The following is a 22,237-nucleotide window of genomic DNA, read 5'->3' on the forward strand; positions in this document are numbered from 1 at the left end:
ACCACTGAGTTTGTCCAGCTGCTGTGGCTCAGTGGACTGAGCATTGTCTCATGGACTGAGAGGTCCCAGTTCCATTCCCGGTCAGGCACATGCCCAGGTTGTGGGTTTGACCACCAGTAGGGGGCGTGCAGGAGGTAGCTGATCAATGTTTCTCTCACATCAATGTTTCTCTCTCTTTCCCTTCCTCTAGCTCTAAAAAATCAATAAAAACATATTTTTAAAAAATTAAAAAAAAAAAAAAAACATTTTCTTTAAAAAATAAATAATAAAAAATAAAAGCACTGAGTTTGCTCTGGTCCCTGCAAGATGACCTTCAGCTGGAGAGGAGGAATGAGCTATGGCTGGTATTATCCTGGAGAGTAGTCTGTGGTCCAGGGCTCTCTTCTTGGATCTGAGCCTGTTTTTATTGATTCATCTGTGATACTAACAGAGGGCAGGTCATATCTGGCAAGAAGCTGGAGGTGGGGCGGTATGGTCAGCAACGGGGTGCTTGAATCGGTGACTTTGGAAGCGGTGGAGGATTTTTGCATGATGACAAGTTGTAGGGTGTGGCCAAGAGAAGGGATGGCAGGTCAAGCCAAGGAGACTATTTGAAGATGAGATGGTCCTTGTGCACAGGGACACTCAGACTGGTGAGGTCGTGGGACTTGTCTGAGGTCACAGAGCTAGGAAGTGCCTCTCCTGGTGTGGTTTTCTATGCTGTGAGTTCCAGATTTCAGAAGGTGGTTTCTTTCTTGAATCTTTCTCTGGAGATGAGAACATAATGCTTTGAGTCCACAGCCTGGGCTGGGCGTCAGGAGGCTTGGGAAGGGAGTCGGGGCCAGCTGGGGAACAGACAGGAGTGCATGCAGGAAGACTTCCTGGAAGAGGGAGCAGTTTAGCTGAGCCTTGAGGGAGCTGGATGTACAGAGTGGTGGTGGTGGGGGGGGTTACTGGGGAAGGAGCCACACAAGCACGTGGCTGGCACCAGCCTGTGGGGGATGCGGTGCACATCCAGTTGGGCTTGGCTCAGTCTAAGGGGAAGAGCATCAGGTACTGGCCAGATACCAGCAGCAGGGAGGTGGGAGCAGCCCGCCCTGGCAGGGAGGGGTGTTTTATCACTGACATTGTTTAGAACTATAGGCCCATTATGATGATAAAAAGTCAGACTTTTAGTCGATTTGATTATTTTTAAGTTCTTTATAGAAAATGCACCCCCTTATTGTCTGCACCTAGGCAGACTGCTCCCCTCCCTACTGCACTTGCCCCTCCCCCACCTCCCCTTCTCAGCAGGAGGGAACAGAGCCATAGAGACAGGAGCCGGATTTCAGGTCTGTACCTCGGAAGGCCCAGGACACACTCACAGCTGCCCACGCCCACGCCGGGCCTGGGCGGGAACTGCCTGGAACCACTGGGCGGCAGGGGCTCCAGGTGCTGCAGGGTCCAGGGCAGCTCTTGGCATCGCAGATGTCTCCCCCAAAACAGAACCTGCCAGAGTGCAAGGACAGCAATAAATTCCTCTGGTCACTTTCCAGCTCACGTATGTCTGTGGAACCCCATGGGCACCCAAACAACAGCCCCAAAGCTGGGTTTGATTAGACCCATTTCACAGATAAGGGAGACGAGGTTTTAGAGTGAAGCAGAGTGACTTCTAGAACCAAAATCTGCTGATGGCCCGGCGTCCCCCGTCTTGATAGCACTTGTAAGCTTTACTCTCCCTCAGAGCCTGTGAGCGGCCTCACAGCACAGGGGAGGCAGCCCCAAAGGGCTGAGCCATGAAGGAGCTGCCTATGCCTCGCAAGAGGGCCAGTAGGGGCTGGACTGTGGCCGGAACATGGAGGCAGCTGGTTTTAGCATCGAGAAGTAGATACTGCGTTCTCTCTGGGATCTGCCACTGATCAGCCAGGGGACCTTGGACAAGTTACATCCTGTCCCACGTCCCTGTTTACTCATCTGCAAAGCGAGGGGGTTAAACGAAATGATCTCTGCCCGAAATCCTCTCTGAGAGTCTCTCCATCTTCTATTCTGGTGGCCTCCAAAGTGAGGTATGTAAGACAATCTTTGGGGTTCAGGAAAAACATTATCTAAACGAGAAAATAATTTAAAAAAGCTTGGGTCCCACTGTTCTAGCCTCCTGGTCTTCGTTATGCTACTGCCCGCCTCATACGCCCACCGTGAGTGATCACACTTTGTTCGAGTGTAGTGACGTCTCCGTTTTTCTACCCATTCCCAGGGCAGAGACCCCCTGGCTCCCTCTGGGCCCACAGCCTGTGTCCGTCTGCAGCTGGGGACTAGGAAAGTGGGGGGTGAGTTGATGTGCCCCAATTTACCCTTCCTTCGTGGCTGCTGGTGCTCTGCTGGCTTTTCTAGCATCAAAGACTTGGGGTCTGTCTTCTGTCCTGACCCCAGGGAGCCCCATCTTTCCCAGCCCACACCGCACTCCGAAGAAATGCAGCCCCTTTCAAAGAGCTGAGCCCCAGGAGAGCCCAGTAGGATGAATGACCGCCGGCCTCACAATTAGAAGATCTTTCTTCCCCAGCCATCCTTGGAATTTGTCCTTCTGAGAATGGCAACACAGATAAGGAGCAAAATATTTGGTATGGTAGGTATCCAGGCACAGGATCAAAGGAAACTTTGTTCCCTGTCTTAGAAGACTGTCCTGAGCCGGGAGGCTGGAAACCCGGACCCTGTTCTTGGTTCTGCCCTGCAGGAGTGGCCCTGGGCATGCTGACTTGGTTTGTCCCCCTGCACCCCATGATCTCTTGGGGCCTGGCCAGTGCTACTGTTCTGAGATGTGAAGTCTGGAACCTTTTGGGAGAACTGCTCTACTAAGTGGTTCTCAGGCTCCATCTGGAGGGTCTGAGGGTGTCTGGGCTCCAACCTGGTGAGAGATGGGGACAGCTCGGAGCATCATGGGCAGGCAACCCAAATGGGGAGGTGAAGGGAAGCTGAGTCACACAAGAAACTCCCTAACCTGAAGTGACGCCTTCACAGGGGCACGTGGTCAGGGGCCTCAGCGCTCTGAAGGGCTGTTGTGGGGCAGTGGATGTGGTTGGGGGGGGCAGTTAGATTTCCACTCAGTAGGAGGAGGAAGTCTAACATTTGAGCTCTCTGCCCCGGAAGGGGTGAGCTTCCCATCACTAGAGCGATACAAGCCGAGAGGCGTTGCAGGTGGAATGGTGTGGAGAGGACGGGGGCTGTGCTGGGTCCCTGGCCCTGCAGTCCTGGGATGGTGTGTCTGTGTCTTGCCCCCAGATGGAATAAGGTCATTTGAGAGTGGGTCTGGCAAAGAGTTAGAGTAGATAAGAATTAGAGCTTTAGATTCTCAGTCAGCACTAAGGGTAAGGGAGGGGCCCAGGCTTCTGTTTCCTTCCAGAAAGGAGGTTTTGGTGCCTCCCAGCACAGATGACTCCCCCATCCCTGTCTTTAGATCGCTAGGTATCACTACTTTGAGGAGAGAGAGAAGATCTTTGTGCCTCTATTTAAACTGTAAGCTCTATTCAAAATCCTTATTCATTCTGCTAAATGTTCGTTTACCTATCAATCCACTGATAGGTAAACGGCTTAGAACAGTGCCTGCTCACAGTGACAGAGCAATAGAAGTTGCAGTCATTACTGACGCTGACTTTAGTTTGCATATGCCATGTGCCAGGCAGGGTCCTAAGTACGTGTCGGATATGAACTCACTTACTGTTACCATCCCATTTTACAGAAGAGAAAACTGAGGCCTCGCGAGGTGGAGTAAACTCCAAGGTCATATGGCTGGTGTGTGGTGGGCCGATGTTTGAGCCCGGCAGGCCGGCCCCTGACCATGTCTGTAACCACTGCCATGCTACCTCTCGATGTGGTCATGTCCTGTAATAAATAAACAAAACGCCTCGCCTCCATCCTCCCTCCTGAGCCTCCCCAAAGCTTCAGGAGGGTGGCAGGCAGGGACGCGCAGTCCTATTTTATGGATGGGGCAGTAGGGCCCAGAAAGGGACAGTGACTTGAGCAGGGTCACGCAGGGAATGCGGGCCACTGGCCTCAGAATATCCGTGTACCTTCTGTCCACAGAGCAGGGCTCCCGGCTAAAGCCCGGTGGGACACTGCTGGTCACTGAGGGCACTGCGGCCTCTAGGGGCCTTGCTTCCGCAGGGAGCCACAGCCAGCTGCACAGAGGCAGCAAGCCAGAGGGAACTCGATAAAAGCCACCCCTCTGCCCGGGAGCAGGACCTCAGGCGTCCTGAAGCCGCCCCCTGGAGTGGTGAGGACCCTCACCCACGGGGCCCCGTCTGCCTGAGGCCGGGTGGAGACGGCCCTGGCTGCCCGGAGGGAAGGGGTGAGCCCTTAGGGGAGAGCCCACTGCCCCCTCCACAGGGCTCCTGGAACCAACTCCCCACAAATATTGAGGGACGACGGAAGTTTTGGGGAGTCAAATGTTATATGTGGATTTTCAGCTGTGCAGGGGTGTTGGTGCCCCAGCCCCTGCGTTGTTCAGGGGTCGACCGTGCAGTTCTGGGACACGAGGCACCTTTCCACTGTTGTGCAGCCGTCACCACCGTGATGGTTCAATTTTGACTTCACAGTCGCCTCCTCTGTTCTTGAACGGTTTTGCTTATATGTATTGATGAAGAGGGCGCACGGCTCGGTGCTGAGGTAAGAGGGCCTTACGTGTTGACTGAAGACCTTACGGAGGAGCTGCCCCCTGCTCGGCTCTGCTCTTGGGCACTTTAAATGAATAAACTTGTTGAGTCCTTACAAATCCGCTCTGAGTTAGGTTTTGTTATTGGCCCCAGTTTACAGATGAGGAGACTGAGGCACAGAGAGGCTTAGTTTCTTTCCCCAAATCCCTCGCCAACTCCTGTCTGGGCCACTAGTCACTCCCGTTTTCTGAGGACTCCCTGTGTGCCAAGGCCAAGTGCCTGGTCAGCCTCTGCCCCGTCTCCCAGCTGGCGGCCAGGGGCAGCTGCCTGTGCCGTCCTGAGACCCCGAGAAGGTGAGTCTGGTTTGTAGCCGGGTGTCGGATCCGAAGCCAGTGTGGACTGGGGATGCCTGAGCGCGGGCATGGGAACACCCGCCCGGTGCCTGAGTGCGGCCGAGCCGTGTCTGTATACCAAGGACATTTCAGAGATGGAAAGTCCCATCTGGCTTGCAGCCCCAAGTGGCTCGAGTCAGGCAGTGGCTGTGTGCTCAGGGGCCTTTTGAAGACAAGTTCCTACCGCCTCCTAGTTGTGTGACCTCAAAGGAGTGGCTCTCATGCCCTGAGCTGAGCACAACTTGCTGCATCCATAAAATGGGGATAATTCTCCCACCCCAAGGGGGTGTGAGGAGTGGTGAATGGGAAGGACTCGGTAAATCACGGAGCAGGGTTAGAGAGCAGGGGCTCTCACGAGTTGTCCCTGGACCAGCTGCGCCATTGTCACCTGGAACTTGCTAGAAATATAGGTTCGCAGGCTCCCCACCCCTCAACTTTCCAAATCAGAGAGGATGGGCCCAACCTTCCAGTGACGGGGGCTCGCAAGTTTCAGACCCACTGCCGCGTGCGGAGTGCAGAGGCCCTGGCCGGGTCGCTCGTTGGTTAGAGCATCGTTCCAATACGCCAAGGTTGCGGGTTTGATCTCGGGTCAGGGCACATGCAAGAAGCAGCCAAAGCATGCGTGGATAAGTGGAACAACCATTCTCTCTCTCTCCTGCTCCCTCTCCAAAATCAACACTTTAAATGAAAAACAAAAACAAAAAGACAACAGTGTAAGGGAGATCCTGTCACCAGTCCTGGCGGAGTTGGTCTAGGGCTGGACGTGCCTCTTCAGCCTGGGCACTGACATCTTTCCTCGGCACCCTCAGCAGGGCCGCCTGCTGTCCCTGGCCGGCAGGCAGAGCTCAGGGACGCTGGCCGTGGGAGAAGGTGGCCTCGCCATCGCGCCGGCAGCTGTTACAGGTGCGCGCTGGGGCACTGATTAGGCTGAGCAGCGGCATTTACCTCCACGTTAACAACAGTGAGGAGGACGCAGGAAGGGGCTCCCGTCGCGCTCCTGAGTGTGCGGCTAAGCTGGGAAGCAGGGCCCTGGGCCGGGCGTCTGCAGGAGCAGCAGGCCTCAGTCATGTCTGGGGGCTCTTGCCACAGGGGACGGGTTGCAGGATGAAAGGAAACTATTTTCTGATTCGAAAGCCCCACTGCTGAGATGTGGCCTGCAGGCCAGGCCTCCCGGCTTGGGTGCTCGAGGAACTGAGATCTGTAGAAGCAGAGCAGCCGTGGACTCCTGCTCACCAAATCCGCCAGCTCTGCACATGCCCCCTAGTCGCCCCCAGTCGCCCCCTAATCAATGACGCTCCTCCTCCTGAGGCCGGACAAGGAAGGCCCCGGTCCTCCGCCTCCTCCTCACCATGCCCCAGCCCCTCCAGGCTGAGAGCCGGGCAGGAAACAAAACCCACAATTCCTTCCTTAGACACTAGCCCAATGTTAAGGAAAAAAGATGGGGTGGGGCAAAAGTAGGCTTACAATTGTGAGTACACAAAACACAGCTTATTCTTGTATTATGATTTATTAATTATTGTATTATTTTCCATGCAAACAACTGTAAAAACCCACCTTTGTCCCACCCTGTACTTTCCCAGGGCAAATGTTCTAACTACCTAATTGCAGAGGCTAAATCCACTTCAGCTCTGACCAGGTCACACCACTGGTTCCAAGCCTGGACACCTCCCGGAGTTCCCCGTGCCTGCCCCGTAGCCGGCATCCGAGCCCTTGCCCGGCCACCTCTCTCGCGAGGCCCCCGTTTCTCCCTGCGTTTGCCGAGATCCCAGCCAAACCAGACCCTTGTGATTCCCTGGCTGTGCTTTCGCTTCCCCACCCCACACCGAAGCCCCCCTGTGCCTCAGAGCCTCCACCTGGGCGCCCAGGGCCTGCGTGGCCCAGGGCCCTGCCTTCCGCCCCGAGTGCCTTCTTCCTTCTGTGCTGGGCTCGCTCGGCTCGGCCTTTAAAGTTTAGGTCAAAAATCCGCCCGGCTGCCCTCATCAAGTCCCCAGATCTCCATCTCCCTGCTGCAGCCTGTTCAGCCTGTTTGCCCTGAACTGAACTTGCTACAGACGGCCTCTCCCATCGATCTGAGCTCCCGAGCGGCCCGTCAGGGCCATCACTGGCTCTCCCCACGGCCCTCAGGACAGGACAGGCTCCAGGGGGCACCCGGGGATGCTGGTTGAACTCGCTCTGGGCCCCAGGTCCCTTGCAGTGGGGCAGGGTGTGTGTGGATTCGTGGGTCCGAGGCAGGGACCTGCTGACAACAAATTGCAGGCCCTGGCCAGACACCCATCCCAGGGAGCCTCAGCCCTGTCTCCTGCTCAAGAGGGCCCGAGCAAGACACTCTCCCTCTCTGGGCCTCAGCATCCCTCTCTGTTCAAAGACAGATCCAGAAACGCTGCCGAGGAGTGGACGGTGAGCAGGAAGTGGAGCCTCCAAGCTTTCTGTCTCCTGGAGGTGTCTTTACAAAGTCCCAAGTGGCCCTTATCTCTCGAAACTGCCAGATAAGGAGAACGTGGGGCAATAAATCTGCATGAGTTTTGAGTCAGGGCCTGATGTGGGGGCACAAACAGGAAGACGCCTGTTCCGTGTCTCTGAGGACTGGCGGCCGCCAGCAGACCGCTCCTGCACCCTGCGGGCCCCGGGTTTGGCGTGCGCCACAGCAGAGCCCTCCGCCATCATCTTAACAGGTGGGCAGGGCGGAGGCATTGCCCGTCTGTGGGTGGAAAGTGAAAACCTGAGATAGGACAAGATTTGCCCAAGGTCATGGAGCAAACGGGTGTCACACCTGCTGTGAAAGGGCAGACTCAGGCCCGCGTCCTCATGTCCTGAGGGGTCAGAGAGACGGGGTGCTGGTGGAAGGTCAGCACGGAAGCCAGGTCGGTCTCCCCATGGTGCCTGTCTCTGGGATCTGGCCTGTGGGTGGGCAAAGCCAAAGAAAGGGCCATTTGGGGATGGATGGATGGATGGATGGATGGACGGACGGACGGACGGGTGAAAGAAGGAAGACACGCAGGGAGCAGGACAGGAGGGAGGGGAGGAGCATCCGCTGAGCTCCTACTTAGCACCAGACATGTACAGCTGGTTTACATCCCTTATCTCATGGAATCCCTGGCACAACCCGTGAGTGGCTATCAGGATACCCTTTTACAGGGGAGGATGCTGAGGCCCAGACACAAATGGGGTCTAGGATTTGAACCTAGTGCCTTCTCTCCCCCTGCCCTGGGCTGCTTTACAGGCAGAGAAAGTGTTCAGCCCTGGGAGGTGGTTGTATTTGAACGGGCCCAGGAAGGTGGTGTGAGAGGAGGGGGCATCCCAGGAGGCCAGCTAAGTGCCCATGGACTGATGTGGGCTGACTAGGTTCAAGGCACAGAGAAGGGGCATGAGCAGAGACAGGGTGTCTGGGAAAACACGATGCTTTGAGGGGAGAGCAGGCACATCTGTTTGGCTCAAGGGGCAGGTCTCTGGAGATGAGAAGCCCATGGGGGAACGTGGGGGGCCTCACAGGTCAAATCCACTCCAGGGCTTTATCCTGAAGACAAAGGAGACCCTAAGGGAAATGACAGGGGCAGGATAGGAACCTGGGGGCAGGAAGCAACAGAGTCACCCAGAGAAAAGGCTGCCCAGGCCCGGCACAGCTTGAGGGAGGGGTAGAGAGCAGGTGGGGGCCCTGGGGCAGGGGCTGTTGGGCCATCAGAGGAGGTGCCTTGCCCCTCAGGGCCTGGGGACCTGGCTCTGGGCAAAGTCAGATGTCGGGAGGCGCCCCCTCCGGCCTAATCTCATCAGGAGGAAAGAGGCATTTTCTTGGCTCGCCCTCTCTGACTCAATCTGTGTTTCCTGTGGGCCTGTGGCAGGGCATCTGTGCTGGACCAGAAGGACTGGGGTGGGGGTGGGGGTGGGGGTGGGGGCTGGCCTGGAAGAGAGGAAATGGGGACCGAGGCAGGTGGATACTGGGGCAGGGAACCTGGAGACAGGACTGTTTTTTACTTGGTGGCTGCAGGGGGCCTCTGCCTCCATTGCTGATGTGGCAGGAGCATTCCAGGTGGGACCATACCCCCCCCCCCAAGAGCCCCAGAGCCCCTGCGCCCTGAGCACAGGGCTGGGCTTAGCTGCTGCCTTCCACTCGGAGCCCTGCCAGAAAGACGCACAGACGCACTCTCTTCAGGTTCTCCTTGACCAGCAGGTGTTGTTAGCTTTCCCTTTGCTTGTCTGTTTCCTCCAACAACTGGTAAGCACCAGGGGTCAGGCCTTTTGCCTAGCATGCGGCTTTGCTTTGCACTTTCTGGTTGGGGATTTTTACTCAGATTCCCCCAAATGTGGGGCCCTCAGCACCTACCTGTCATGCACTAAATCAAATCTTAGCATCCTGTAAACATCGGGACCACAACAGTCTTAACAGCCAACATTTGCTGAGCACTAAGCATTCCCAGCATTGCTGCTTGTGCTGTGTGGCTTATCCCACTTCATCATCGGGGCAGCCCTCTGAGAAAGTGTGGACTTGGGACTGAAACGGGTTGGCTTTGAGTTCCAGCTCAGCTGCCTATTAGCTGTGTGATTTGGGGCAAGTTACTTAACCTCTCTGGGCCCCAGTTTCCTCATCTGTGAAAATGGGTATTTACAGAATTAGCGTGAGGGTTGAGTTAGTATATGGAACATATTTCACACATAGTAAAAGATTTAAGTGTTCGCTATTATTTTATTGTTGTTACAGTGCCTGGTTTCACTGGTGAGGAAATAGACACATTAAGTAATGTGCCCAGAGTCACACAGGTGTGATGGACATGTCTGTAATCACACTGTTCAGTCAGATGCCCAAACAGCCACATGTGGCCATGGAGCACTTGAAACGCTGCCCGAGAGGCTGAGGAGCTGAATGTTGCATTTCCTTTGCTTTTGGCTTTCGTTTAGAAGCCGCGTGTGACTAGAGGCGCTGTGCTGGATGCGCTGGTGCCTGGGTCCCTCACCAGTGATGGGATTTAAATGAGTCTAACGTGCATTCAGAGTTGCAAGCCACTGCCCTTTGCTTGAGCAGCCCGTCAGGGTCACAGCCTCTCATCTTCCCGCTCAAGGCCATTTCCCTGAGAAGTGTAAGCATGGGAAAGCAGGGACGGAAAGGCTGTCCCTGGCCGCCCCCGCCCCCGCCACGGGGCCTGCAGGGACTCAGCACAGAGCTGGAGGGTGAAGGTGGTTGATTGAATTAAACCATATTCACGTCTCTTGACAAGCCTTCTTGGATTTCTCTGCTTTGAGATGGTCTGTTCTCTGGTTTAGGATGTTGGGCTCTTTAAGATATCCCTTCTGGAGTCTTCTCTTTCATGGGCAAGTTGTCAGAGTCAGGGTCACTGGTGACGTAAAGGAGCATCATTGCATGTGACCTGGAGACCTCTGGTAGGTGGCAGGGGGAGCAACTTTTTTGCCTGGGACTTTCCAACTTGAGCGCTGAAAGTCTTCCCGCCCAGAGTCCCCCGTCCCCACCCCGGGGAAGCCAGGAAAGTGGGTCCCTTCCCACCGTGGACAGCGACCAGCCTCTCTTTGCTTTGAAGGAGGGAAGAAAACTATGCCTGAGGGATGAGGTCCTTGTCACTTCAGACCCTGCCGCTGGCCGGCCAGGGGAAGGCAGCAATAAAGTCACCTTGTGCCTAGAAATGGCAGCACCAGGGCCTGGACTCAGATGAACAGACATGACTGTCAACAAAATCTCCCTAGGGAGAAGCAGTGGCTTCTTCTTTCTGCCTGGGTTCCAGGGTTCAGCGAGCCCTTGACAGCAGGGCGGGTTGGCTTCCTGGCCCAGAACCCCACCCCTCCTGGGTGGGTCAGAGGCCCCATCCGGATTCAGGGTAAACTGAAAAGGAGCTTCCCCGTCGAGTTTGGGGCCAAGGCCAGGATCAGGGTAAATTCCATGATGGAGGATAGCTGGTCAAGGACTGGGGTCAAGTTGAGATACCTCCCATAACTAGGTGTTTATTGTGTTAACTATTGGTGTTTGTAGCTCACCCTCAAATAGAGTGTTCTGTACTCTTACAGTAATTTTTTTTTTTTTAAACTAGGAAACTTGTGGTTCTAATCTCCCTGTTAACCACAGCCGACATAAGCCTGGTGGTTCGGACCCTCATGAGGCACGTATGGGGCTAGTTCACTGACCACAAGGTCAAGTTTTAAGAGAAAAAATAAACTAAAACTCCAAATATTAGATGTGGAGCCACAGACTTACAAAGGGACAATGGTAGCTGGCGGCACCAGGCATCTACCCGTCCAGGACACTCCCCGACCAAAGCAGGTCATTTCATTCCTTCCCTGAGGCCAGGAACAGTGCGGTTAATGAATAATCAATTATGCTGATGTGTACCACACCCAGTTTAGGTTCCATCCCAGCCTCCCTGCAGCTACTCTTGTCCTGCCCTCACTGAGGGCCTGGCCGGGAAGATAGGCCTTTGGGGCAGGCAGGAACATCTCTCTGTCTGTCTGTCTCTGTCTCTCTCACCTGTCAGAGAGGAGCATGTGGCAGGAAGAGGGGCCTCTCGACAGGATTTGGGTTCTGCTTCCCACCTGCATTGTTCCTACTCATATGATCTTGGTCGGGTCACTTCCCCTGCACCAAACAGAGACAACAACCCCCAGGAGAGTCATAAGGGATGGGACAGGCAGCGAGCTAGCTATTCCACTGTCAGGCATTAAGAAATCAATTCAATGGGATGTTAAACCCAGAGATGACTAAATCCTTTTGGAGGGTGGGGAATTCCCAGCCCACAGAGCCTAATCCTTGGCATGGATTAGGGCCACTAAGCAGGCATGGGACAGAATCGATGCCACCCTGCCTTGTGCCACGCCTCAGAAAGCCTGCTGTGGCACTGATGTGGACCCAGCCAGATGGGACCAGGCAAGATAGGACAGGTGGCATGGAATGAACCTGGCCTGGATCAGCTGTTCTGGGCCAGCCCATGGGCGAGGCCTCGCAGTGCTGAGGGCCCGCTACGGTCCTCATTTCCAGCAAGTGCCTGCTTGTGGGGAAAAGAAAACTCCTGTTCTCTGAATTGCTGAGTCTGTAAACTCATGCATGCACCAACTGTTATGCACATATGTGCACAGACACATGCATGCACAGATGCAATTAAACATCCAAATATGCACACATGCGTGAACCACACGGGATTGAGTGCATGGGCACATATGAACACTGGTGGATGCAGTGCTGATGCACAGACTTGCACACGCAGATGCACAGACTTCACCTGCACCTATGTGTGCATAATCCCATGTCATGGGCAAAGGGAGAGGTGGCCCACCTGGCTGGGTGCTGCTCCCTCCCCCACTTCTGTAAGTTTCCCTCCGTGGCAATAGGTCTGGAAGAAACTTGGCAGTAAAGATAAGGTAGTGAGATGGGTGGGGTGGGGTGGGGTGGGGTGGGGTGAGGCAAGGCGTCTGGGGCAGGGGAGCAGAGGTCACTGTGCAGGCTGCTTCGAGTCCAGCCATCTTCATCAGTGGAGGCCGACAGCCTCCTTTCTGGAGGCCGTCCACTTAGTTTCCTGAGCCATGTTTTCCTTTTTGGTAAAGTGGGGGTGATAATGGTCATGCGCTAAGGGGGGAGCCAGGGGGTAGTGGGTGTGAAAGAGCTTCTGTCATCCTGGTCATGATCTCCAGGAACCTGGAGTCTGCAGACAGCTGGGTTCAGTTCCCAGCTCCACTACTTACGGCTGTGTGACCTGGGGGGCGGGGGGCTTCACTTCTCTGCCTCGATCCCTGCCTCTGTAATGGGGAGCCAGGCAGCACCTACTTGTTCGGTTCATACAGGGGAAGCACTTGGCATGGCACCTGGCACATAGAAACCACCCCCAAACTGTGAGTTTATTATTTCCATAAAGGTGACTGTGTGGTCTTTCTCCTGCTTTAACCCTGCAGCACCCCCCCACACACACACACATTGCCCTCAGAGTCCAGGTTCTTTAAAGTGGCTCCTGATGTGATCTGGGTCCTGCCCCTCACCCACCTGTTCCCTGCAGGCTTCCTGTCTCTGGCCACCCCAAGCACAGGCACCTGTTTGCCCACTGCCATTGGTTGGGCCTGCATGGGGCAGTGTGTGAGTCAGGATGGGTAGACTATGCTCTATGACAAATAACCCCACTACCTCAGTGGTTCACTCTGTAAGTTTATTTCTCTGTCATGCTATGTCCAAAATGAGTCAGCTGGGGGGAGATGCTCAGTTCCATGCAGTCTCTTGGGGGGACCCAGGATGATGAAAACTACCATCTGGAACACATGGCCTCCTCATCTCTTGCGCCAAGGACAAGAGTTCTGGAGGGTGGCTGCCTAACTGCAAGGAGGCTGGGATGGGAGGGGATGATGGACTGTCTGGTGAGCATCACCACTGGCCATAGGTAGGCCCTCCCCACCCCTGGTGCTGCTCAGAGTGAGGTGGGATGTGGGACCTGGAGCGAACCTGCTGACTTCTCCCTACTTTCCCACCCCCAGCCTAGGCCTAAGGCAGCTTCTCAGCTGCCACCTAATTGGCAAGACCCTAGGGAGGCCTTTGTACCTGCTGTTCCTTTCTGAGGACTCCCGGGACCCATTTCTCTCAGGAGCCAGGGCAGAGAAAACCTGTGCTTCTCCTTAGCAGGGGTGGTTTTTTATCTTACACACAATGGCTAAACCCCTTTCTGTTTCCCTTATTGAATTGACTGCTAGGAAGCTCGGGCACAAATCTGAGGCCCACCTCCTCTGTGTGGAGGACCTGGCAGCACACATTCGGGAGCTTACCTCCCCCTGCATCTCAGAGGATCTCTTTTTGTTCCTACATTTTGCCTCCCCATTTCTTCACCGTGGCTTTTCCATTTCCTTCTCTCTTGTGTTCCCTCTACTTCTAAGAGGCTTCTTACATCCCTTCTGGGATCAGATGGGCATTAATTAGTCAGCCCCTGCATTCTGTGCTGCTTCCTGTAGCTCTTGCAAATGCAGCCAGGGTTTTGGGCAAAGTTCCCCAAAGGAGAGTGGGAATGTCTGAGCTTCACAGGACGGACCTGCCTCCCTGAGGCAGATGGGCTACCGGTAAGGGCTTGGCGCATGGGTCAGGCCCTTGATCACCATGACCTCTTGAGGTCAACAGTCTAATCTTGTGCCTTTGAACTGAGCCCAGAGAAGAGCCTTAAGGGTCAGGCTGCCCAGGCTGAGCAGATGCCATCTTTGTCCTGACCCTGTGGGTGTCCAGCCAGACTTGTCTTCCCCAAGCAGTTCCTGGGGCCTGGGGCAGGCAATGCCCTGTGCTAGGCTCTCCTGGAGGAGGGCCCAGGCTTTTTGTTGAGGACCCCACAGGCTGGTAGAGAAGATGAGAACTGACACCAAACTCCAAATCAGGGCAGACAGTGGCAGGGACCTAAGACACAGGGAAGAGAGAGCTGTGGAGAGCAGAGGAAAGCAAGGTCTCTGCTTGTCGGGGCATCAAGGAAGACTCGGGGGGGCTTGGGAGCTGGGGGATGGGAGGCTGTGGGCTTGCAGAGATGGATACAGGCAATAAATAGGTGGCTGGGACAGCCAGCCAACCAGAGGGAACGGCAAGGGTGTAGGCCCCAGAAGACTGGAAATGCAAGCAGACCCAAGGGAAGCTGGATGGTGTTCTTCATCTGGAAGGTACCACTTAGAAGACCAGCAAGAAAAGTGCATCTTGGAATATGGGGTGGGACACAACCAGAAGGCCTTGAATGACAGGCTGAGTTTGGCCTTGAACCTGTAGGGCAGTAACGAGTAGGGAGCAATGAAGGGTGATACAAAGTGGGGGCCAGGGTGGTAAGGAGTATAGCTGGGGTTGGTATCCAGAGGATCCCTCTGCCTTACATGGGGAGCATAGATGGGAGGGTTCAGTGGGGTCAGCCAGAGTAGGGGCAGGGGTTGGGCCTGAGCAGCAGCGAGGCTGAGGGGAGGACACATAGTATTATGCATCTGGCCACTCATGAGGCCCAGGACCCTCTTACGGCCACTCATGATCTGCTGGTATTCTCTTCACTCACATCGCCCAAGTCACATGTTCATACGTGTATGTATGTTTGTTTAACATCCCCTTGTTAATCTTACCGAACTGCATGTAGTTCCCCAAACATTCCATATGTTCTTCTGATTCACGACCTTTGCTCAAGCTGTTCCATCTGCCTGGGACACCTCCCGCCAGCCCTCTCTTGTCCGGCCAACATGGCTAACTCCTACTTGCCCTTCAAATCACAGCTCACGTGTCACTTCCTCTGGTAAGCCCACCCTGTCTGCCATGTACAAACCTCCATTATTACCTATGGCCCCCTGGTTCCCAGTGGCCCAGACTCCCCTAGTGACCTCACTCACAGGACTCTTCGCTCCTGTAAGGATGGGCTTGGGCTTACTCTTTCCAAAACCCCAGGGCCTGGCACGGGGTCTGATCACACGGTGGTGCTCAGTAATACTGAGTGAACAAATACAAGGCTGGATGAGAGGTCAGGACAGCGCAAGATGCCTGGATGATAATAGTGATTGTGATTATTACCGTTGATCAAGGGATCTAAATGTACCATCTAATTTAATCCTCATGGCAAGTCCATGAGAAGGATACTTTCCTTGTCCCCATTTTACAAATGATAGAACGGAGACTTCGGAAATTAAGTCACTTGCCTGCCCAGCTGGCAAGAGGCAGAGCTGGAATCGAAGCACAGGATGGCTGGCTCCAGAGAACACAATGTCACCACTTGCCTGGGCCGGGGTGGGGCAGGGTAGCTGGCCTGTCAAGTGAGTGGTGGATTGGGAATGTGGTGAGGTCTCTCTATGGTTTTTCTGCTTTTCTGTGTTCACGCTTGAAGGGATGAAAAGCAAACAGGTCAGCAGTAATTATACATCATCTTGCCACATCTCCCCAAGTCTAAGGAAGTAGCCCCAATAATAGCCTGTTCATTTGGTTGACCTTCATAGCACGTCTCTGCTATGAAGGTTGTACCTTATGTATTCTCAAGGTGAGATCCCCGTGTGCTCCGCTATCAAAGCAGTGAGCCTCAGATCCTTTTGTTCCGTTTGTCTCTTGCAGATGTCATGGCACCCCCAATACCGGAGCTCCAAGTTCCGCCACGTCTTTGGCAAACCAGCCAGCAAGGAGAACTGCTACGACTCAGTGCCCATCACCCACAGCGTCCACGACAATCACTTTTGCGCCGTGAACCCCCACTTCATTGCAGTCGTGACTGAGTGCGCTGGTGGGGGGGCCTTCCTCGTCATCCCCCTGCACCAGGTAAGGGTTCCTGGCGAGCCCCAGGCCACAGTACCTCTCTGGACAGAGGGAAGGTAGGAAGAGCCTGGCTTTCTACTACCATGCATGGGTTTATGTCCTAGACCTGACTATTACCAGCTGTGAGACCTTAAATAAGTCATTTTACTTACGTGAGCCTTTGTTTCCTTACTGGGAAAAATATACCTCTCCTGGGATTTCAGTAGTTGCCTGACTATTCTTGGAATTTCACCTCCACCCCAGTGTAAAATAATTCACTCCTGAATAAAGTATAATTTTTAATGCTTTGCCAGGCTCACAAGACATCTGGGAAATCTCCAAAGCCACCCTCCCCCCCCCCCCCCAGCCAACCTTAAGCCAAAATCTAAGGTAAGAGAGGAAAGCAGTAAGTGAACAGAAAGAACTGACTTGTCCTAAGGGCAGATGTTGACAGTAGAGGTTGGACCGTATGCATTTACTGAAATTTAACAGGTTTTGATCCCCCAGGTGGCAGTTTTGTGTAGATATAACCTAATAGCAGATCGCCCTGGCCGGTTTGGCTCAGCGGTTGGAACGTCAACCTGAGGACCAGAGAGTCCCAGGTTCAGTTCCTGCTAGGGGCACGTGATAGATAGAGAGATAGAGAGATAGAGAGAGAGAGAGAGAGAGAGAGAGAGAGAGAGATCAAAATAGCCCAATAGCAGGTCTTTGCGGAGCCTGAGCCTCCGAAGGGTCGAGTTGCTGGGTTGGTAGTGCCTCTGGTTCTCAGTAAAAGCAGAAACAAATTCTCTAGAGGAAAACAATTCCAGTGTGGACAGGAGTCCTACAAATTAAGATCAGGAAATTCATAGTCTGAGATCACCCAGCTCGTAAGCCACCGTGAGTCAGAAACAATAAACTTAAACACCAGAGGACTTCAGAATTTAAAAATCACAACTGCAAATTGGAATCTCATTAACCAGGTTTTCTGACCCCAATGCCACTGACTTAGATATCAATAACAAAAGATAACTTTTAAATTCTCATTCATTTGGAAATTTAAAGACACATTTCTAAATAACTTCTAGGTCAAATGAATATTTAAAACTACTTGAAACTGAGTGATGATAAAATATATCACAAAACGTAAGAGATGCAGGGAAAGTTGTTCTTCAAGGGCCATGTATAGCACTAATGCTTACACTGTATTAGAAAATTAATGCCTGACTGGGTAGCTCAGTTGATTGGAGCATTGTCCCAAACACCAAAAGGTTGTGGGTTCGATTCCCAATCAGGGCACATACCTAGGTTGTGGGTTCGATCCTCAGGGCATCTTCAGGAGGAAACTGATTGATGTTTCTCTCTCTCTCTCTCTCTCTCTCTCTCTCTCTCTCTCAAGTCAAAAAGGAAAAGAAAATTAATGACTAAATGTTCAACCTGAGAAGTTAGAAAAGACAACAGAGCAAACCCAAAGAAAGTTTGAGAAAGGAGATAGTAAAGACCAAAAATCAGTGAAAGAAAATACAAAGATAGAGTAGAACCAAAAGTCGGTTCCTAGAAAAGACTGATGGACAAACCTTTGGACAGATGGTCGAGAATAAAAGAGAGAAGGTACAAATAACATCAACATCAGGAACAAAGGCAATATGACAGCAGAGTTTCAAAAACACTAATACGAGCAATTTTATGACAATATATTTGAAAATGTTAACAATATAGACACATTTCTATAAAAAATATATAACTCATCAGTACTAATTCAAATAGAAAACGAAAGCCTGAATAGTTCTGTAGCTACTTTTTAAATTGCATGATAAAAAAAAAAAAAAAAAGATACATTCTGATCAAGTTGGATTTATTCCCAAAATGTAGGGTGGTCTAATATTAATAAATATATGAATGTAGATCACTACATTACTAAATGGAAGGAGAAAAACCATATGTTCATCATAAATGCAGAAAAAACATTTGATAAAGTGTAATACCTATTCATGATAAAAATTCTTTGCAAACTGGAAAAAGGGAATCTTACTAATATATAGCAAACAATTTTTAAAACCATTTATTTTGAAAGAATCTCAACCCTTTTGGAAAGTTGCAAAAATAGTCAAATAAACTGATTATCCTTCACTTAGATTCACCAGTTGTTAACATTCTGCTAGATTTATTTCTTATCTCTCATATATTTTTCTCTCCATATGTGTTTTTATAGAAATTTTTGGTCCAGAATACAACCCAGGATTATGCACTGTGTTTAACTGTCATATCTCTTAGTCTACTTTATTTCATGATATTGACATTTTTAAGCAGTAAAGGCCTGCTGTTTTGTAGAAAATTTCTAAATTTGGATTTGTCAAATTGTTTCCTCATGATTATGTTCATGTTATGCATTTTTGGCAATAATATTAAACAAGTGACATTGTATCCTCAGTTCATTACATCATGTGGCACATGCCAGTTTGTCCCACTGTTGGTGATATTTGATCTCTTTGTTAATATGGTGCAAACATCATTTGTAAAGAAAGAATGTTAGAAACATCCCTTTATATCATCAATAAAATAAAAGGTTCTGAACTGCACAGTAAACCAGAAAAGTAAAAGTATAAGAATTGAAAAAGAAATAAAACCACTATTACTTATGATTAACTACATAGAAACATAGAAGACCATATAGTCAAATTTTTAGAAAAATAATATGGCTATTTGGAAAGTGGTTGGATAAAAATTTCAGAATACAAAAATGAATTGCATATTTACACACCAAAAATGCTTAGGAAATGTAAGCATTTGCAGTAGAAAAAGGAGAGTGAATTCCTGGGAATAAACAAGCAAGACTTTGAAGGAGAAGATTACAGAGCGTTTCTGAGAGACCACTGTTAATGACTCAAGCTAATGAAAATATGTACCATGTTCATGAATAGCCGCTATTTTTCTTCCCCCAAATTTCCACACCATTCTCCTTTTTAGGACATATTTCATAGCCTTTCTTTCCCCCCTTTAGAACACCATGCCCTGAGTACTTTAAATTAGAGTCACTCATGTTCTGCTAGTATCTTCTATACTTGGAACAGAGGGGAAGAAAGAACCAGTACTTATTTTCCATATATCACATTGTGGGCACATAATTGGTGCTCATTAATTTTTATTGATTGAACAAATTACCCAATAATTGTTCATCCAACTAAATAGGTGGGGCATAGTTGGCAAAGGGAATGGCAGGAGCAAAGGCATGGAGGTGGGACTGTGAGTGGGCTGTTCAGGGAACAGTGCAGAGAGCTGTTTGGCAAGAACAGATAAACAATCTGTTTAGGGGAGGAAGGAAAATACTCTGGGGAAGTGGACTGGGGCCAAATGAGAAGGGACTTGAACTGTATTCTCGAGAGATGAAATTTTTCAAACTGGAGAGGCACAAGTGTACAGTAAAATTTATGGAAAGACTTGAAGATCAGAGTTGGAAGGACCCCTAGAGATGGCCTGTGCGGCTACTTATTTCTTCCAAGTTCTGGGTGCGTTTAAAAGAGTCTGTCCACCAAACCAGCTGCATTCTTAATTAATTACATATTAATGTGTTTTCCTGATGGTTATTACTCAAACTTTTCCAGAACTGTCATGTTTTTTAACTTGCATGAAATGTTCAGTATGCATAGGTACTAGCAACTGATATTAAGAAAATAAATTGGTTTGATGTGATGGAATGTGACCTGGATGGGAAGAGGAGTTTAGGTTAGGATCAGAGAAGGCTTTTCTGGGGAAGTGACATTTGGGCAGAGAGCCACTAGAAGTTCTAGAGGCAGAGTATTCAGGTGGAATGAATAGCAAGTGCAAAGGCCCTGAGGTGGGAATGGGTTTGATGTTTGAGAAACAAACTGGTGTGTTGTCACACAGGCCAGAGCAATAGGAGTTGGTCAGAGAGGGGAGCTGGGCTGGAATTATAAAGGCCCTGGAGGCCAAGTCAGGAGACTGGCTCCATTCTGTGTCCAGTCGGAAAGCCACTCTGGGGGTTGAAATGTAGTTGTCCTGTACATCTTGGGTAGGTGCTGCACAGGACAATTAATTCCCTTTGTGCTCTTCAAAATAGTATCATAAATAGCTTGAGGACACATGTTAATTGCTGCTGTCGCAGACTCCTAGGAGTCCAGACAGAACAGGAGCTGGAAGCCACTAGCCAGAGCTCACACCTGAGCGTCACAACGCAGATTCTCATTCCGTGGATCCGAAGTGGGGCCAGAGAGTCTGTGTTCCCACAAGCTCCAGAGCCGCCAGATTAAATACACAATGTCAGTTAAATCTGAATCTCAGATAAGCACCAAATAACTTTTTCTTATTTTTTCTTTTTAACAGAACTTTTTTGTTTTGAGATCATTGTAGAGTCACATGCAGTTGTAAAAAATAACACAGATCCTTTGTACCCTTCACCCAGTTTCCCCAATAGCAACACTGTCCTCTTGTGAGACTAGAGGACAGTGTCACAACCAGGATACTGACATCGTATCCTGGTCAAGACACAGAGTGTTGCCAGCATCACCAAGATTTCCCATGTTGCCCTTCTGTCACTACAGCCCCTTCCCTCACTCCCACCCTCTTCTTCACCCTTGACAACCACTCATCTGTTCTCCATTTCTATACTCCTGCCATTTTAAGAATGTCACATGAATGGAACCATATGGTAGGTAACTTTTTGGGCTTGACTTTTTTCACTCAGCATAAAAGATCCATCCAAGTTGCTGCATGTTATCAGTAGCTCATGCTTTTTTATTGCTGAGTAGTATTCCTTTCGTGGTGTGACTACACCACAGTTTGTTTAACCGTTCACTCGTTGAAGGCCATCTGGATTGTTTCCAGTTTGGGGCTGTTGTGAATGAAGCTGCTGCAAACATTTGCCCACAGGTTTTTGTGTGAACATAAGTCAGTCTCCAGGTCTGTGGGCTAGATGCCCAGGAGTGCAGTGGCTAGGTCATCAAACGAAGAAACGGCCGAGCTATTTTCACAAAGAATTTCTCAGTGTAAGTAAGACATCGTATACGACCTACTATACTAAAAATAATAGTTGTTGTTTATCTGAAATTTAAATATCCCGGGGCAGCCTGTATTTTTATTTACTAATTCTGGCATCTCCTCTCCCAGGTGGTGCTAGTGCTGCTGGTTTGGGTACAAGGCTGTAATCCAGTTCTTTTTTGTAATTATGACAAAATTTCAAACGCAAAAGTAGATGAAAGCAATATACTGAACTCTTCTATACCCAGATTCCAGAATGTACCAGACTGCCACTTTTGCTTCATCCACCCCTTTTTTCTGTTTTCCCTGAAGTATTTTAAAGCAAACGCTGGACATTTTGTCATTTTATCCCCCAAAGACTTCAATTCTAAAAAGTAAGTACATGTTCTGCCTTGACCACATGGCAGGATCGCAGCACTGACTGGCTCCTGGGGCACCGATTTCCGCTCCATGAGAAATGCCCCAGAGCGCCTCCTTGTGTTTGAATAAGGGTCCAGAGGCCCCCTGCATTGCATTTGGTTGATACTTTCTTAAGTAGTTACATCCAAGAACAAGAGGCCAAGACAGGGAAGGGACACAGGTGCTGGTCCCATCACTCACCACTCACTCTGAGCAGACAGGACAGTGCTTACGCTGATGCCATTAGCCCTCTTTGTAGGGAGTATTGCCCCATTGTACAGATGCGGATACTGAGGCTCAGGGAAAGGAATTAAATTCCCCAAGGACTCTGAGCAGTAAGGGTGAGGACCTTAATATGGCCCAAATATCGGCTCTTTGTTGGTTACCAGGGATTATGTCCCATCCAGGTAGAGACACGTCAGCAAAGAATGCTGTGCACAGGAAGGGAGGGACGGAAGGGACACGTTAGCTAGTTATTTAACGGAGTGTCTGGGTTGCAAGGTGCCTGGCCTCACCATACTGTCTGGAAGTTTTTTTCTCAAAAGGACGAGGCTTACCCAGGTGGTGTCAGGTGTCAGGGAGGAAGTGACTGCAGTCAGGGCCCTTCCTTTTGCAGCTGTGACCCAGGGTGAGCCCATTGGAGGCGGTGCCTGCAGCCTTGGCAACAGGGCTGTGCTCAG

The 22,237-nt window shown here is 51.0% G+C and overlaps 1 protein-coding gene across 1 annotated transcript in view; it reads left to right on the plus strand.

The window, feature by feature from the left end:
* CORO2A (coronin 2A) overlaps positions 1 to 22,237 on the plus strand; it is a 43,949-nt gene that overhangs the window by 8,691 nt on the left and 13,021 nt on the right. The window contains exon 2 of the mRNA XM_036261470.1: positions 16,008 to 16,208. Within this exon, the coding sequence (XP_036117363.1) occupies positions 16,008 to 16,208 (201 nt within the window). The remainder of the gene's footprint in view (positions 1 to 16,007; positions 16,209 to 22,237) is intronic.

This window comes from Molossus molossus, unplaced genomic scaffold (assembly GCF_014108415.1).
Source record: "Molossus molossus isolate mMolMol1 unplaced genomic scaffold, mMolMol1.p scaffold_m16_p_14, whole genome shotgun sequence".
In the NCBI taxonomy this organism is placed as follows: domain Eukaryota; kingdom Metazoa; phylum Chordata; class Mammalia; order Chiroptera; family Molossidae; genus Molossus; species Molossus molossus.